The sequence below is a fragment of the Eleutherodactylus coqui genome, chromosome 3 (assembly GCF_035609145.1).
Source record: "Eleutherodactylus coqui strain aEleCoq1 chromosome 3, aEleCoq1.hap1, whole genome shotgun sequence".
Classification (NCBI taxonomy): Eukaryota; Metazoa; Chordata; class Amphibia; order Anura; family Eleutherodactylidae; genus Eleutherodactylus; species Eleutherodactylus coqui.
Genome location: NC_089839.1, coordinates 314,406,182 through 314,422,942, shown reverse-complemented (window position 1 = coordinate 314,422,942; position 16,761 = coordinate 314,406,182). Strand labels below are relative to the sequence as shown.

The following is a 16,761-nucleotide window of genomic DNA, read 5'->3' as shown; positions in this document are numbered from 1 at the left end:
CGAAGAAGCACTAAAATCATACAGGGAAAAAAACAAAATATGCAAAGATAGGATCAAAACTGGAGAAGGCGGAAAGACTGATCGCCAAAGAGAGCAAAAAGAACCCGAAACTATTCTTCAACTATATTAACAGCAAACAGATTTGCACTGAGAGCACTGGCCCTTTAACAAATAATGCAGGAGAAATCATTGAAGATGATGGAGGGAAGGCAAATCTAATAAACAGTTTCTTTTCAAGCGTATTCACAAACAAAAAGGAAATGCCACACGAGAGGCAGGGGAATAAAATGAACCCCTCACAAAATATCTCACACCTAACGCAGGAGGAAGTGCGGAACCGGTTAAAGAGGATTAAAATCCATAAATCACTGCGTCCAGATGGAATACACCCAAGGGTTCTGAGGGAACTAAGTAACGTGATAGCTAGGTTGCTATTTCTAATATTTATGGATACTATGGAGACCGAGCTTGTACCACTGGATTGGCACATTGCCAATCCATTATAGTTCCAATATACAAAAAGGGGTCCAAAAGTGAGCCTGGTAACTACAGGCCGGTAAGTCTCACTTCAGTAACTGGAAAAAAATACTCGAGGGGCTTCTGAGAGATGCCATCGAAGAGTACCTCAAGGAGAACAACGGAATAACCCCACACCAGCATGGATTCATGAAGGTTCTCGCAGTCACATGATGCTGCTGTAATCTTCATATATAACGATGTAAGTTGCAGCCTTTATCGTGTGTATATAATAATTTACACTAAGGCCCAGTATTCACCCCCCGGGCTCCATCATCACTAAACTGAAGGAATTGTTTAAACCTTCCCTATTTCTTACTCTCTTTAAAGCCATACCCGAACCTGTATTGCTTCTTAAGGCGGCCTGTCCACGGGTGTTACGGTATCCCGCCTGGAAGCCGGCAGACGGATCTCCACGGTGAGCCTATCTGATTAATCAGCTGACCGCGGAGAATCGCTATGACTCTCTGCTCGCAGACAGGGCGGAAGCGCTATGTAAAGCGTGCACTGCGATCCCCGCGGCCGGGAACGTAATGCAATAATGCCCGTGGACAGGAGGCCTAAAGCGATACAGTACTGTGAGGGGTTAATGTGTAGGTCCTCTTACTGGATCCACTTCAATCACCGCCACCAGGATTGGCCTGTAAAGTCCACCAGCAGGAGGGGCCGTGCAATCAGACAGCAGCGTGGTCCCAAAGGCACCGCAGTCTCAGGTTTCCTGGGATGGAAGCTCCACATCGGCCCCGCTGCTGTGCCACAAGTCACCACTGGGTTCAGCTGTTCCCGAGGCCACAGGGCTGCAGCAGGTCCCTCCGATGTGCGCCATCAGCTGGTAAGTCTGCCATGGAGGAGGAGGGAACGGGCAGCAGCTGTAGTCAGGCGGCCACTATCCAGCCCGCAGGTGAGGAGGCCACGCCAGGCCTTAAGAAGCCGTGGGCCGCCTTTTTGATCACTTTTCATCATTCTTCTTGTGCAGTTCGGGCATGTGGGTTTTTTCTTCACCTGCAGGATGTCTAGGCGGTAGAGCGGACCTTTATGGACGCAGCCATACCAAATAGGTTTTGGTTTATTATTTAGATTCTTTTATTATAAATATGGCAGGAAGGGTTTTTAAACTTTTCGTACCTTTTTATTTTTAATACTTTTTTCAGCTGATTTTTTTCGTCCGTATCGGGGACACGAACTTGCGATGGTTTAATCACTCCTGCAGTACGATATTATGCCATAGTAGTACACTGTACTACGATCTGACAGGCCAACTATAGGGCCACACCACAGGCAGGGCTTGATAGGCAATCTGCTGTGGCAACCCTCGGGGCTTTCAGATGGCCCTCGGCTACCATGGCAGCTACACTCCATGAGTTCATCGCAGGGGGTCATATTGAATTGCTGCTAACAGCCATGTTCTGTGTGAGTGCTGATTGCAGCTATTGCTAGCAGGTGTCAGCTGTAAGAAACAACCGGAATCTGCATAACAACATAAACAATTTTTTAAAATGATGTTGAGAAGGCAGAACTATTAAATTCCTAATTTGTATCTGTTTCCTCTCAGAAAGTAGGTTTAGCATCAGCTGATCCTCCCTGTGATATCGGGGGATACAAGAACGCAGGCTATCTGTAAGCAGACAATAAAGTTACTGTCATTTTTGCTGCATGTATGCAACGTAGAAACAAGCAGAGCTCGATGGGCAACATCACAAACTGATATCAATTGCAACACCGAAGTATTACAGTATATAGTACAAGCGATCACAAGTTCAAGTCCCCCGAGGAAACAAAGTAGAATTCTTTTTAATACTTTTACAGTAAAAAAAAATATGTAAACATTAAAAATATATATATATTTTCCCCATAAAAAGATCTAAACAGACAAAACCCAACAAACACGGTCATACAAAATACCAGGACAGCACAAGTTCTGCATGATGGAGGCCATCAAAAAAAAGGCCAAACAAACTTTGTATCCCGCCTCCCCACAAATTTGAATAAAAAGTGGTCAAAAAGAAATGTGTCACAAAATGGTGTTAAAAACTACCGCTGACTCCGCACAAACCGAGCCCCTCCGCGGCCCATCTGATAAAACGAAAACCATACAGAACTCAGAATGCGCCGAAGGAAAGCAATTTTTGCTTAAGAAAAAACTGTGTTTTTCTTCTTTACCTAAAGTATTCTAAAACGATATAGATTTGGCATCACCGTAATGGCACCGACCCCCAGAACAAAGTGCACGTCATTTTTACTGCACTGTGAACGCTGTAAAAACTAAACAAACCTAAAATGGCGCAATTGCTTTTTTTTTCTTAACCGTTTTCCCGTACATTATACAGTATATTAAAGGGAACCATCAAAAAGATCCTCGTCCTGCAACACAACAAGCCGTCCCGGCTGCAGTCAGGGGAAACCAAAATGATATGGCTCATGGAAGGCGGGGATGAAAGAACGAGAAAAAATAGATCAAACCTCTGGTACTGAAGGGGTTAAACATATTCCCACTGAAGCCAATGGAGGGGCAAGAGTGGCAGCCCTTGGAATATGGGGGCATCCTCACGTGGCGATGATGTTTTGTGGCATCGTAGGTAAAATACCTACTTTAGTTTAATGTTGCAATAAAGTGGTGAAACTGTACAGCGACCGCCGTAGTGACCTGCGGGACCACCGTACCCCGCAGCCGCGCACCCGCAGGAGGAGGGGCTTCAGGGGTCCTCGTCACATCAGCTCTGTGGTGACACTCCAGTCCTGCAGCTCTTGGTCATACGAGAGGACAGATGAGACCAGAGTTTATGACGGGCGCCGCTCGTGGATCAGCGGTTCACTACCAGCTACCGCGGGATGGACGTCGGCTCCTGGGGGCTGCGAGGTCAGATACTGCAAGACACAGAAAACGTTATCTGGTGTCATCTATGGTGAGCATCAACACGTTACATGGAGAGCCGCAGGGGTCATACATGCTGCTGCTGCAATCATCAGCATCACAAGACCGTATCCCATGGTAGGATTGGATACACGAGACCGTATCCCATGGTAGAATTAGATACACGAGACCGTATCCCATGGTAGGATTGGATACACGAGACCGTATCTCATGGTAGAATTAGATACACGAGACCGTATCCCATGGTAGGATTGGATACACGAGACCGTATCTCATGGTAGAATTAGATACACGAGACCGTATCCCATGGTAAGTTGGGAAACGGAAGACTACTATCCCTGGGTAGGATTGGATCCGTAGGACCCCTGTCCCATGGTAGGTTTAGATACGGGAGACCACTATCCCATGGTAGGATCGGATACACGAGACCGTATCCCGTGGTAGGATCGGATACGGCAGAGCGTATCCCCAGTAGGATCAGATACAGGAGACCGTATCCCATGGTAGGATCGGATACGGGAGTGACTGTAACAGCAGCACATGATAGAAGTTGCCGATTTCTTGTCGCATTCGTCTTACCTTTGTATACCAGTTGACGAGGAGCGTCTTGAAGGCGTCTGGTCGCAGCGTGCGCGGTACGAGCTCTGCCAGCCGCCTCCCACTTGGCCGCGCGGCATCTTTGGCGTCTTCTGGTAAGTACGTCAGGTTTATATCCTATGGAGTGCACGGTGTGAGATATCGGCCGCTGCTCCGTGGCTTGTGCCGTCCTCTGGACTCACCTGCAGACTGTAAGTTGTCACCTCCTCCTGGCGCCGTCCATCCGCTATCCGCACAATAACAGAGCATGCCGCTAATCGCACGATCTGCTAGGAAGGGACATGGAGAGCACTGCTGTCAGGGTGGGGGGCAAATACTTTTCAGGGGCTGCGATCCATCATAGCAGCGACTATTTCTATGTATATACCCTAAGTGCGGACCCGTCCCCCTGACAGATGGGCCTGCTCCCCTATGGGCCCACCCCAACAGACAGGCCTGCCCCTATATGGGCCCACCCCAACAGACGGGACCGACCCCCCTCAGACGGGACCGCCCCCCTATCAGCCCGCCCCCCAACAGACGGGCCCACCCCCCAACAGACGGGCCCACCCCCCATGAGCCCACCCGAACAGACGGGTCCGCCTCCCTCAGACGTGCCCGCCCCCATATGGGCCCACCCCAGCAGACGGGTCCGCCTCTCTCAGATGGGCCCGCCCCCATATGGGCCCACCCCAGCAGACGGGTCCGCCTCTCTCAGATGGGCCCGCCCCCATATGGGCCCACCCCAACAGACGTGTCCGCCTCTCTCAGATGGGCCCGCCCCCAACAGACGTTTCCTACCGTTGTCTTTTCTTCCAACTGCTGTAACTTTTCCTGGCAGTCTCCTGACCGCAGAACGCGCAGCGCAGCCTGGAGGGAGAGTCAGCGGTTAGATATTGATAAGGACCCCCGGGGTCCTCAGCTGGGCGGCCGCTCTGCTCGAAGGCTGAACTGATGCTATTAAAGCGACCCTTCGGTCATGAACAAACAAAGATGGCGGCACCGCTGCTCCGACTTCCTGCCGCAGTCTGCAGAATCCCACAGCAGAATCAGACCCGGCGCCCGGCCTTGTCCCCCGTACCTGTCCTGTCTTCTCTCACTGCTCTGCGGATGTCGCCGCACGTTCGCAGTGCAGAGAGTGGCGCCGGCGATGACGCGGATCCACCGCCACTCGCAGCGGGACGGACGGCTTCTATTGACTGCAATGGAAGCCTCCATGCGAGCTTCGCACTAGAATAGGACATTTCCCCCACGAGCGGAAAATCGCAGCTGATTTTTACGCCGCTGCACGGTATTTTCTAGCACAACAGCCTCCCATCACTTCGTGTAAAGTAGCGATCCTTCGGCGCGGTTTTCCGGCGCGTTACAGGACCGGCAGGTGTTTCCAATTGTGCGCCTCGTCCGCCCTGCAATGTCTTTTACTGTCCCATTGAAAGCAATGGGCGATGCGTTGCGAGGAACGCACATAGATATACGAGCGCTGCGGTGAGGTAAAGCATGGCGGCACGTCCTACGACTCCGCTCAAAAGGATGGGTTTATAGTCATACGAAATTTCATGCAACGCATAAATGTCGCACGAGATTCCCACAAATAATAAACGATGCGAACAGATTTCCGTCTCTCTTACGATCCGCAAAACATGAACCAATGCGGAGCTGAAATACGCCCGCCTGAACCGCCTAGCGCACAATGTGCGTCGGGCAGTCAGAGAGGCCGCTGCAGCCATCTTTGTTGTTCCAGGCCTGGCGGGTCGCTGTACATGTACTGCCAGTGGGGGGCGCACACGGGGTCCCCATGAGGGGCGCGCAGTCAGCAGAGCTTCGTCTGGCGGCTGCACAAGTCACACTACGCTACAATGGCGGATGCACTGAAACGGTCGTCCCGCTAACTGGTACCTGGCTGGGGGCTCCTTCGTAGAGGGGCAGCTGGTACACCCCCAGGTTACAGTAACTCTTGTAGAAGACCCCCAGCGCCGTCCATGCCTGTGAGCCCGGTTTGAATAATTGCGCGGTTCCCGGTGATGATGATCCGGACGGCGCCTGCTCAGAGTCTAGAACGTTCCCCTCTGGTTCTTGCGTCACAATCTCATGCAGGTGGATGATGAGAGTAAGATGTTTATGGAATACTCTGCGGGTGAAGGTCTAGGAGAGAAAAACATGGAGGTTGCACTGCGGTGTGAACATAGTGGGGTCAGATCTGCAGGGTGCTGGGAAAGCGGGATGATGACAGATCCGCAGGGTACTGGGAAAGCAGGATGATGACAGATCCTCAGGGTATTGGGAAAGCAGGATGACGACAGATCTGCAGGGTGCTGGGAAAGCGGGGTGATGACACTTCTGCGGGGTGCTGGGAAAGCGGGATGACAACAGATCTGCAGGGTGCTGGGAAAGCGGGATGACGATAGATCTGCAGGATGCTGGGAAAGCAGAATGACGACAGATCTGCAGGTAATAAGAAAATGGGATGATGACAGAACTGCAGGGTGCTGAGAAAGCGGGATGACAACAGATCTGCAGGGTGCTGGGAAAGTGGGATGATGACAGATCTGCAGGGTGCTGGGAAAACGGGATGACGATAGATCTGCAGGGTATTGGGAAAGCGGGGTGATGACAGATCCGCAGGGTATTGGGAAAGCGGGGTGATGACACTTCTGCGGGGTGCTGGGAAAGCGGGATGACAACAGATCTGCAGGGTGCTGGGAAAGCGGGATGACGATAGATCTGTAGGATGCTGGGAAAGCAGAATGACGACAGATCTGCAGGTAATAAGAAAATGGGATGATGACAGAACTGCAGGGTGCTGAGAAAGCGGGATGACAACAGATCTGCAGGGTGCTGGGAAAGTGGGATGATGACAGATCTGCAGGGTGCTGGGAAAGCAGGATGATGACAGATCTGCAGGGTGCTGGGAAAGCGGGATGACGACAGATCTGCAGGGTGCTGGGAAAGCGGGATGACGACAGATCTGCAGGGTGCTGGGAAAGCGGGATGATGACACTTCTGCAGGGTGCTGGGAAAGCGAGGTATAAGTAAGAAACAGATGAACTGACCTCAACAGAATGTGACAACTTGCTTTATTTTTGGCGACTTTCCCCTTTAAGGCCGCCTTCACGTAGCGTATTTTTTCCGTGTGTCATATATGTAGTGAATAGGACCCGCTGATTCCAGTGCTTTCACATGGCGTATTCTGCACCAACATGGGTCACTGCAGTGACGGGCGCAGATATGCAGGAATACGGGGGCCGTCTGTCTTGAGTATAAAAACCCGCAGGTACGGCCAAAATACGCAGGAAATTACATTTCCGTGAACTGAACCGGCATCGTCTGTGTGAACGAGGCCCGAGCCGCCATAAGGGGGATAACCTGACCGACTCACCTTAAATCCGTCCCGCCACACCGGACAATGCTGATGGCTGTCCATATCTATATCGTGGATCGGCGCGGCGCGGTCGTACCTCATCCACGGGTCACCGTAATAGAAGGCAGCTGGGGGGTTGAAGCAAATATGAGCTACAGTGAAACCCGACCAAGGCAGATTGTTGGCCGAGTCCACAGACACCTACAGGAGAGAGACATGAAGGGGTTAATACACCTAGGCTGTTGTAAGTATACACAGGTCACAACCCAAGCTGCAAGAGCTGCATCTTACCTTCAGACCTGACATGGCGAGATACGGGGAGACGCAGCACAGCCGGAAGGGTCGGGGGGCTTCCTTCATCTTCTCATTAAATGTCTTAGTTACCCAATCAGAAAGGAGCTCGTCCGCCACGAGACCCCGCAGAGAGCCGCCAGCGAGCAGAGGGATCACCTCCCGGACCCGGACCATCGACCTGACAACCAATGAGAGCAGAGCGTGCCTCAGCTGTCTATTACTGATAGCCGGACATGCGGTAGTAAGACTGACGGCCACTCTGTAGGTAGCTGACCCAGCGGAAAGAGCCGCAGCAAAAGCTGCAGCGTTTCCGCAAAACATGCAGTCACTGTGTACATACATTACTTATCCTGTACTGATCCTGAGTTACATCCTGTATTATACTCCAGAGCTGCACTCACTATTCTGCTGGTAGAGTCACTGTGTACATACATTACTTATCCTGTACTGATTGTGAGTTATATGCAGTATTATACTCCAGAGCTGCACTCACTATTCTGCTGGTGGAGTCACTGTGTACATACATTACTTATCCTGTACTGACCCTGAGTTACATCCTGTATTATACTCCAGAGCTGCACTCGCTATTCTGCTGGTGGAGTCACTGTGTACACACATTACTTATCCTGTACTGACCCTGAGTTACATCCCGTATTATACTCCAGAGCTGCACTCACTAGTCTGCTGGTGTAGTCACTGTGTACATACATTACTTATCCTGTACTGATCCTGAGTTACATCCTGTATTATACTCCAGAGCTGCACTCACTATTCTGCTGGTGGAGTCACTGTGTACATACATTACTTATCCTGTACTGATCCTGAGTTACATCCTGTATTATACTCCAGAGCTGCACTCACTATTCTGCTGGTGGAGTCACTGTGTACCTACATTACTTATCCTGTACTGACCCTGAGTTACATCCTGTATTATACTCCAGAGCTGCACTCACTATTCTGCTGGTGCAGTCACTGTGTACATACATTACTTATCCTGTACTGATGCTGAGTTACATCCTGTATTATACCCCAGAGCTGCACTCACTATTCTTCTGCTGGAGTCACTGTGTACATACATTACTTATCCTGTACTGATGCTGAGTTACATCCTGTATTATACTCCAGAGCTGCACTCACTATTCTGCTGGTGGAGTCACTGTGTACATACATTACTTATCCTGTACTGATCCTGAGTTACATCCTGTATTATACCCCAGAGCTGCACTCACTATTCTGCTGGTGGAATCACTGTGTACATACATTACTTATCCTGTACTGATCCTGCGTTACATCCTGTATTATACCCCAGAGCTGCACTCACTATTCTGCTGGTGGAATCACTGTGTACATACATTACTTATCCTGTACTGATCCTGAGTTACATCCTGTATTATACCTCAGAGCTGCACTCACTATTCTGCTGGTGGAGTCACTGTGTACATACATTACTTATCCTGTACTGATGCTGAGTTACATCCTGTATTATACCCCAGAGCTGCACTCACTATTCTTCTGCTGGAGTCACTGTGTACATACATTACTTATCCTGTACTGATGCTGAGTTACATCCTGTATTATACTCCAGAGCTGCACTCACTATTCTGCTGGTGGAGTCACTGTGTACATACATTACTTATCCTGTACTGATCCTGAGTTACATCCTGTATTATACCCCAGAGCTGCACTCACTATTCTGCTGGTGGAATCACTGTGTACATACATTACTTATCCTGTACTGATCCTGCGTTACATCCTGTATTATACCCCAGAGCTGCACTCACTATTCTGCTGGTGGAATCACTGTGTACATACATTACTTATCCTGTACTGATGCTGAGTTACATCTTGTATTATACCCCAGAGCTGCACTCACTATTCTGCTGGTGGAGTCACTGTGTACATACATTACTTATCCTGTACTGACCCTGAGTTACATCCTGTATTATACTCCAGAGCTGCACTCACTATTCTGCTGGTGGAGTCACTGTGTACATACATTACTTATCCTGTACTGATGCTGAGTTACATCTTGTATTATACCCCAGAGCTGCACTCACTATTCTGCTGGTTGTTGCGGCAAGCTTCTGGTCAGATAACTTAGCTGCTACAACAAGAAGCTTCCTAGAATGTAAATCACAACAGCAGACAATATGCAGACACTGAGCAAGCAGAGAATGCTGGAAGATTTCAGCTCTGAAGTTTGTGATAGTGATCTTACCTGTTCACCATTGCCCTGTACAGCTGAGTCTCCCCTGGTGTGGGCTGGGCTGTGCTGGAGAAATACACCCCTTGTGAGTATTCAGGACGCCCCCTGCTGGTCTCTGGGGCTCCAGCCTTTGTGATGCAGAGTAATAATGTAGCGCAGGGCACAATGCTGCACAAACACAGGAGGGAGAGAAGACAGGAAGATCCAACACAGCAATTTTCTAGAAGACTTTGTGTTCTAATTTCTCAACATTTTTACTATCTCTGCTTGCTGTCAGTGAACATCCTTGTTTATATTCCAAGGTAAACAACTCGTTCTAACCTGGAGCCGTCACAAGACAGAGCGTTCGTTACAACGTATCAGTGGAGACAACCCCCTGTCAACTAAACGCAGCAGCGGCGCAGATCTCCCTCCCAACTGACAGATCTTACCTATAAACGGACCTATTCACTGACAGCAAGCAAAGAATATGGTGAGGAGATCATCACATACTACCGCTGCTGTACAGCTCAATACGGTCTATTACTCTCTGTTATCAGCCATCTCAGGCTGGAGAGAGGTGGACTACAAAGTGAGTGACCGCTCCTGCCCCCCACAATCAGTAACTTGTATCATACATTAGTATGGAACTTTGTACTGTAGACACGGACTACAACTCCCATCATTCTCACCATCCGGAAGATGTCAGAGACTCCACAGAACATGGCTGGTCAGTGGGAGGGCGCCGGTGATAGAGACGGATCTGGTGCGCCCCCTCATTTACTGCAATCTGGAAGAAACATGATGGGCAGTGATTAGAGGCAGGTGCTGCTCACAGAGCTGAGGACTTTGTTACAGTGTATCAGTAAGAGCCGCAGCACAGACAGATCTCTTCTCCTGGACTGCAGCTGCAGCGTCCGAGGAGCGGGCCCCAGCCTAGGAGACAACGGGGTAGAGTCTGGGCCTTGGCACGGGGCTCTACCGTCTCTCACCCGGAGGGTAACCAGGGCCCGAGGGCAGGCTAATAAATAGGGTAACCCAACAGTGGTTCACCTGTAGGCCTTTGTCACGTGTGACGCCGCCGTTCCGTCTTCCGTGGTGAATTCTAGACAACATAATAAAGAGTCCGCACACGCAGAGTCGACTTTTTAAAGGCTGAACCGGGAACGGGCAATAAAGCCGTTTACTTGTAGCACAACTTGAAGAAACTCAGAAACAATCCAAAACAGTTTTCCATCCACCGTCAGGGTGGTGGTGCAGGAGGACACGTGGTGCGACAGGGAGGAATCACGGGGGGACCGAGGGACTACACAGGCCTAGTTATCTGTGGATCTCTGTTCTACTTGCACTCGCCAACTCTCTACCGGTACACACTCACGGAGCAGGTCTTACACGCCGCGCTGCACGGCGGGGTCTTCTTGCATCTCCTTTCTCACTCCTTGGTTTCGAGGCTTGGGAATAAGGCACCCAAGGCACACATCCTATCCTCTCGCCATCCTCCATCTTCTTTACACACAGACTGAAGGTGTCGGTGCAGACAGGCTCCTGACTTGATGGAACAAGCTCAAGCAGAAGACTCACTCATCCACCTTGCAAACACATATATAAAACAAGGTCACATAACATACAAAAGATACATTTCCAGATATAACCCAGACAGTAACCCATTCAGTGCTGCAGCTATGCAATGCACATCATGTTCACTCACATAGAAGACACTGACAGCACATGGGCACAAGACAAACATGGACCATTCAGAAACATCTAGAAAGTTCTGTACATTGACTTTGGTACACTACAGCTCCCCCCTACTTAAGAAAAAGCCAACCCCGGCGACTCTTAACACAGAGTGTTTGTTCCGCAGTGGAAATTCCTTCTATTAACATTTTTGAGACATCTACACAATCATGGAGTATGCAAGGCCAAACCTGTAAACACAAGCTCCCCCTTTTGGTTGCTACTCGGAGCTTAACCCATCTAGGTGTACTCGGACTACCTGAAACATGAAGGAGTCTCTTTTTAGCACCATGTAATCCTTTTGGAAACAGGTAGCCCCACTGGTTCTTCTGATTCAGACTCTATGGTATATCCTGTGGGTGTGGGCATACAACTCCACAAGCTTATCCCTATGGAAGCCATGGAAGACGGACTATCAGGGTCTCTTTTTAGTCTTACCTCCCAATCTGGGTGGTCAGAGTCCAGTTCGGGATGCTGCTGCTGCTCAGAACAGCTAATGTCCAGTTGCTGCTGTATAACAGTCCGGTCCAGCTCTGGACGTGGGATCACTAGTGGTGGTTAACTAAAGGGCCGCTGCAGCTCCATGAGTGGTGCTTGCTGCTTCTGAGCACTGAAATAGAACTGTACCCCCGGATCCTCGAAGTCCCGCACAAAGGGACGCAGCCCTGGAGGAACGGCTGCTCTTCCAGATTGTCCTGGCGGATAACAATCCATGGGACAGAAAAGGGCTCTCTCTTGTTCTGCCGAGTGTCCTCTAAGGCAGCAGGCGACTGTTCCTCCTCTAAGGAAATGGAGATCGGAGAGGATCTTTTCCTGGCTGGCAATAGGTCACGAGGCCAGATGAAATCCCATCAGGAAGGCTCCTTGTGGCGCTTCTCTGGCAGTGGGGAAATAGGGGTTGGCAGTACAAGTGCCAATCCCTGGAGCTCCGGTTCATCGCTCCAGTAGAAGCGGGGTTGAGCGGGAGGATACCAGGCTGGAACTCCACACACTACTTTAGTAGGCATCTCACCTGGATGAGGACTTGGCTGATCTGGAGGGAAAGATTTAGTGGTTCACTCACTGCTGAAGAAGTATCCTCCTCTCTGTCTATCTGTTGCTCTGCGGCGGGGGTGACCCCCCCCCCCCTTACTTTTTCCTCAGCCACGGCGGGAACTTGGTGGTGGGAACTTAGAGTGCTTGTAGAGGAAGAAGGCTGGGCGCCATCTTGTGGGTCCAAGTCAATCTCCTCTTCCACAGTTAGAACATGTAAGTAAGGCAACACAACAGGGTCCAGTAACCCCACGTCCCCGTCTCGGGGCATAACACATCCTAGCAACATATGAATATGGTTTACATGTAGAATTGTCTTGGCTCTGCATAATTGTTCTGCAGGAACTTAGTCTTGTCCCCCTGGTAACTCCTCAGAAGGCTCAGCGACTGGCAAACCAGGAATTTTTAGGAACTCCAGACACGGACACAAATTTTTTCTTCTCCAGTCCGGGAAATGATGGCAGGAGGCTCTTTCCTCTCTGTCTTGTGGGAACAGGCACGAAGGGACTATCCTGTTCGTAACGCCAAGATAGCATCTGAGGAGCGGGCCCAGCCACTCATCCACCTTGCAAACACATATATAAAACAAGGTCACATGACATACAACAGATACATTTCCAGACATAACCCAGACAGTAACCCATTGAGTGCTGCAGCTATGCAATGCACATCATGTTCATTCACATGGAAGACACTGACAGCACAAGACAAACATGGACCATTCAGGAACATCTAGAAAGTTCTGTACATTGACTTCTGTACACTAGTAGTTGTCACTTAGGCCTTAATTACACGGCAAGCGCAATATTCATCCAGACCAATATCGCATTCTTAAAGCTGCGGTTTTGCCTGCAAGTGCGATGGGATTTGTGAGGAAAACGCACCCCATCGCGCTGCACGCGGCATTCACGGGTGTGAAAATTACCGCGCTTTTTCTGTCAGCATTGCAGCAAAAGAAAAAAAATCGCACCTCTAAATACGACCGCTGCAAATAATGGTTTCTAGTTTAGCGCGTGTTTTGTGCGCCTCGTAACTCACAGCACTTGCATGATTGTATCCCAACGCACATGTGAGTGCGAAGCGCTTTTGTTAAACCCACCCATAGGAAATAATGAGCGAGTTTTCTGCGATCTCACAGAAAATATAAGACGCTGCATATTGTGAGAGGACAATCACCGTGGAGACGGAGCCATTCTAAGGAATATTAGAAATAACGGGTTCTGTTTTCAAGCGAGTTTTGAACTTACCGCGACGCACAAAACGCGCATGAGAAAACTCACCAGTGTAAGGCGGTATTGACGCAGCCACTAACCTCGCACGGACACGGCTGACACAGAAACGGAAGCCATTCATTTGAACAGCTTCACTCACAGCAGCGTTTTCGCACTTGGATCGGTGGTAATGGCGCACAACATTCGGGGTCCGTGTGCCGTACAATGCGAGTTGCCTGAGAATCTTGGGTGCAACTTGCTGTCGGCTGTATTCGCACGGACAAGCGTGACCAACATCACACGGGTAAACGTGATCATCTAGTGTGATGCACCTTATAAAATGTATCACAGTAATACGATTTTTACTCGCCTTTTTCAAGAAATCGCTTGTAATTGTGATAGGAAAAATAAAAAAATCTCATCCTAATTGCATAAAAATTGCGTCTGCAACGCGTTTTTTTGTGGTGCCATGATGGGTGAGATCGCCCAAACACAGCGCATTCTATAGGGTGGGGGGGGATGTAAATAACGGGTTGTATTTTCTTGCGAATTTTGTGCATCTCACAACACGTAAAACTGCAGCAAAATTATTGGCCATGTGAATACGGCCTGAAAGGCTCTTACGCCATATTTACACATTCAGACCAACATCACAATCCTAAAGCCATGATTTTGCCTGCGAGTGCGATGCGGTTTGAGAGAAAAAACACATCATGACTCGGGCGATCTTCATACGCGGTTTTCACACATGCCAATAAAAATAATTGCTCGCTTGATACATTGTAACAAACCCCTCAGCTCTGTGAGCCGGACGAGGTCAGGATGGGTTTTCATCCCGCCCCATCTCAAACATCTCACCTGAACGTCTCCAGAATCAGATTTCGGCACTCTGGCGGTCCCAGATTCTACAAAGAGATTAATGGCCGCCCAACCGATCAGCGTGAGATCCCTTGCGAATCGATCAATGGTAGAAACCTGGCAGACAGGAGGCTGGAATGTTACTACATAACAACATGCAGCGGAGGTGATCAGGTGGCGTCACGTTCTCATAGACACCGTATCACCCCATAACATAGGAGCCCCAGTTCTTCACCCTCCCCGTCTGATACCTTCAGGAGCAGCGTGGCGGTTGGCGGGACGTTCGGAGACTTGATCTCTACAGAGTAATTGTAGGATGGTTGGAAAATGTCGCTGTTCAAATCTATTGTGGTGCAAATATCCGGCCCGATCCTGAGAAAATGATACAAAGTGACAACCAGAAAATGGAAACAAATCTGATACAATGTCTCCTCAATGTCACATGACCAACGGGCCTTTGGAGGATAATTTGGGTTCAGATGACATTTCTTTGTCTACATGTAGGGTTTGGTTTGTGTTTGGTGACCCTGAGGCTCAAATGACATCATGAGCTGGGGGAGGGAAGTCTAGAGTGACATCACAAGCTGGGGGGTGTCTAGAGCGACAGTGCCACTGGGGCCAGTGCCGGAGATTTGCTCAAGTGAACTCACTCCGTATGAAGACTCAATCCCACTTACTGGTCATAGTTCCTGTCAAATATCCTCCCAGTGACGCGGGTGACCGTCACAGCATCAGGCAGGAACCGCGCGCCATCTATGAAAAGCCTGATGATGTCATCAGACTGGTAAGAATCTGCAGCTGGAGCCCTCCGGGAACGGGGAACATACACACCCTATATGAGACAGCATAGAACATCAGATACTGTGTATACAAGAAACCAAGTTACAGTGTGCCTGACCACAGGAGCTGACAATCTATAAGGTTTAGGTGGAGCTACGGGAGGTGGGGCGGAGTCCTGACCATAGGAGCTGATAATCTGTAAGGGGCACATACAAGAGGTTGAGGATGGGAATCACCTCTGGGAGGACGCTGCTGTTGCCATCGCTGTCTGTGACTGGAGACACCTCAGGAAAAGGGAGATCTGGTCGTGTTGTGCTGAATATACAGATCCGCAGCTTGGCGCCACCGTACGGTTCAAACATCTCCTCATAGCTGCCTGGTCGCTGAGCAGAGGGAAAACAATGACATCGAGATATAGGTGATAGAGTGTCTCCCACCCATACGGCGACCTCATACAGTGTCTCCTCTTCATAAGGCATCCTCGTCGAATGTCTCCCACCTATACAGTGACCTCGTGGAGCGTCTCCCACCTATACAGCATCCTCGTAATGTCTCCCACCTATATAGTGACCTCGTAGAGTACCTCCCACCTATACTGTGACCTTGTAGAGTGCCTCCTATCTATACTAATTAATGCAACGGAGGACAATGTGCGGCTACAAACGGACCTGGATAAGCCGGGGGCTTGGGCAGGAAAATGGCAAATGAAGTTCAATGTTGATAAATGTAAGGTTCTGCACATGGGCAGGAGAAACGGATGTCACCAATATACACTAAATGGGGTACTGCTAGGGAAAAGTGATATGGAAAAGGATCTGGGGGTATTAGTGGATAATAGACTAAACTGGAGTAACCAATGCCAGTCAGCTGCTGCAAAGGCAAATAAAGTCTTGGGGTGTATTAAAAGAGGTATAGGGGTGAGGGCCGAGAACATTACCCTCCCACTATATAAGGCACTTGTCAGGCCCCACATGGAATACTGCGCACAGTTCTGGTCACCGGAGCTCAGGAAAGATGTTACAGTGCTGGAGGGGGTTCAAAGAAGGGCAACTAAACTAATACATGGAATGACGGGACTGGAATACCCAGAGAGGCACCAAAACTGGGATTATTTACTCTAGAAAAAAGACGGCTAAGGGGCGACCAAATAACCATGTATAAGTACATGAGGGGACAACACATGGATCTCTCCCAAGATCGGTTTACACCCAGGACCACGACGGTAACAAGAGGACATCCGCTACGATTAGAGGAAAGTAGGTTTCATCACCAACATAGAAAGGGGTTCTTTACTGTAAGAGCAGTGAGACTGTGGAACCCTCTGCCTGAGGACGTGGTGATG

The 16,761-nt window shown here is 49.6% G+C and overlaps 1 protein-coding gene across 3 annotated transcripts in view; it reads right to left on the bottom strand.

Moving 5' to 3' along the window:
• Positions 1-2,367: 2,367 nt before the first annotated feature.
• CCDC17 (coiled-coil domain containing 17) overlaps positions 2,368-16,761 on the bottom strand; it is a 61,822-nt gene continuing 47,428 nt past the window's right edge. For 2 of the 3 annotated variants that reach the window (XM_066597958.1, XM_066597960.1), the window contains exons 20-32: positions 15,656-15,802; positions 15,317-15,471; positions 14,891-15,011; positions 14,640-14,756; positions 10,494-10,591; positions 9,835-9,990; positions 7,614-7,794; positions 7,341-7,523; positions 5,861-6,106; positions 4,766-4,834; positions 4,168-4,254; positions 3,968-4,102; positions 2,368-3,381 (exon numbers count right to left, since the gene is read on the bottom strand). In XM_066597958.1, the coding sequence (XP_066454055.1) occupies positions 3,295-3,381; positions 3,968-4,102; positions 4,168-4,254; positions 4,766-4,834; positions 5,861-6,106; positions 7,341-7,523; positions 7,614-7,794; positions 9,835-9,990; positions 10,494-10,591; positions 14,640-14,756; positions 14,891-15,011; positions 15,317-15,471; positions 15,656-15,802 (1,782 nt within the window). In that variant the 3' untranslated portion in view covers positions 2,368-3,294. The remainder of the gene's footprint in view (positions 3,382-3,967; positions 4,103-4,167; positions 4,255-4,765; positions 4,835-5,860; positions 6,107-7,340; positions 7,524-7,613; positions 7,795-9,834; positions 9,991-10,493; positions 10,592-14,639; positions 14,757-14,890; positions 15,012-15,316; positions 15,472-15,655; positions 15,803-16,761) is intronic. The other variant, XM_066597959.1, reaches the window with a different exon arrangement.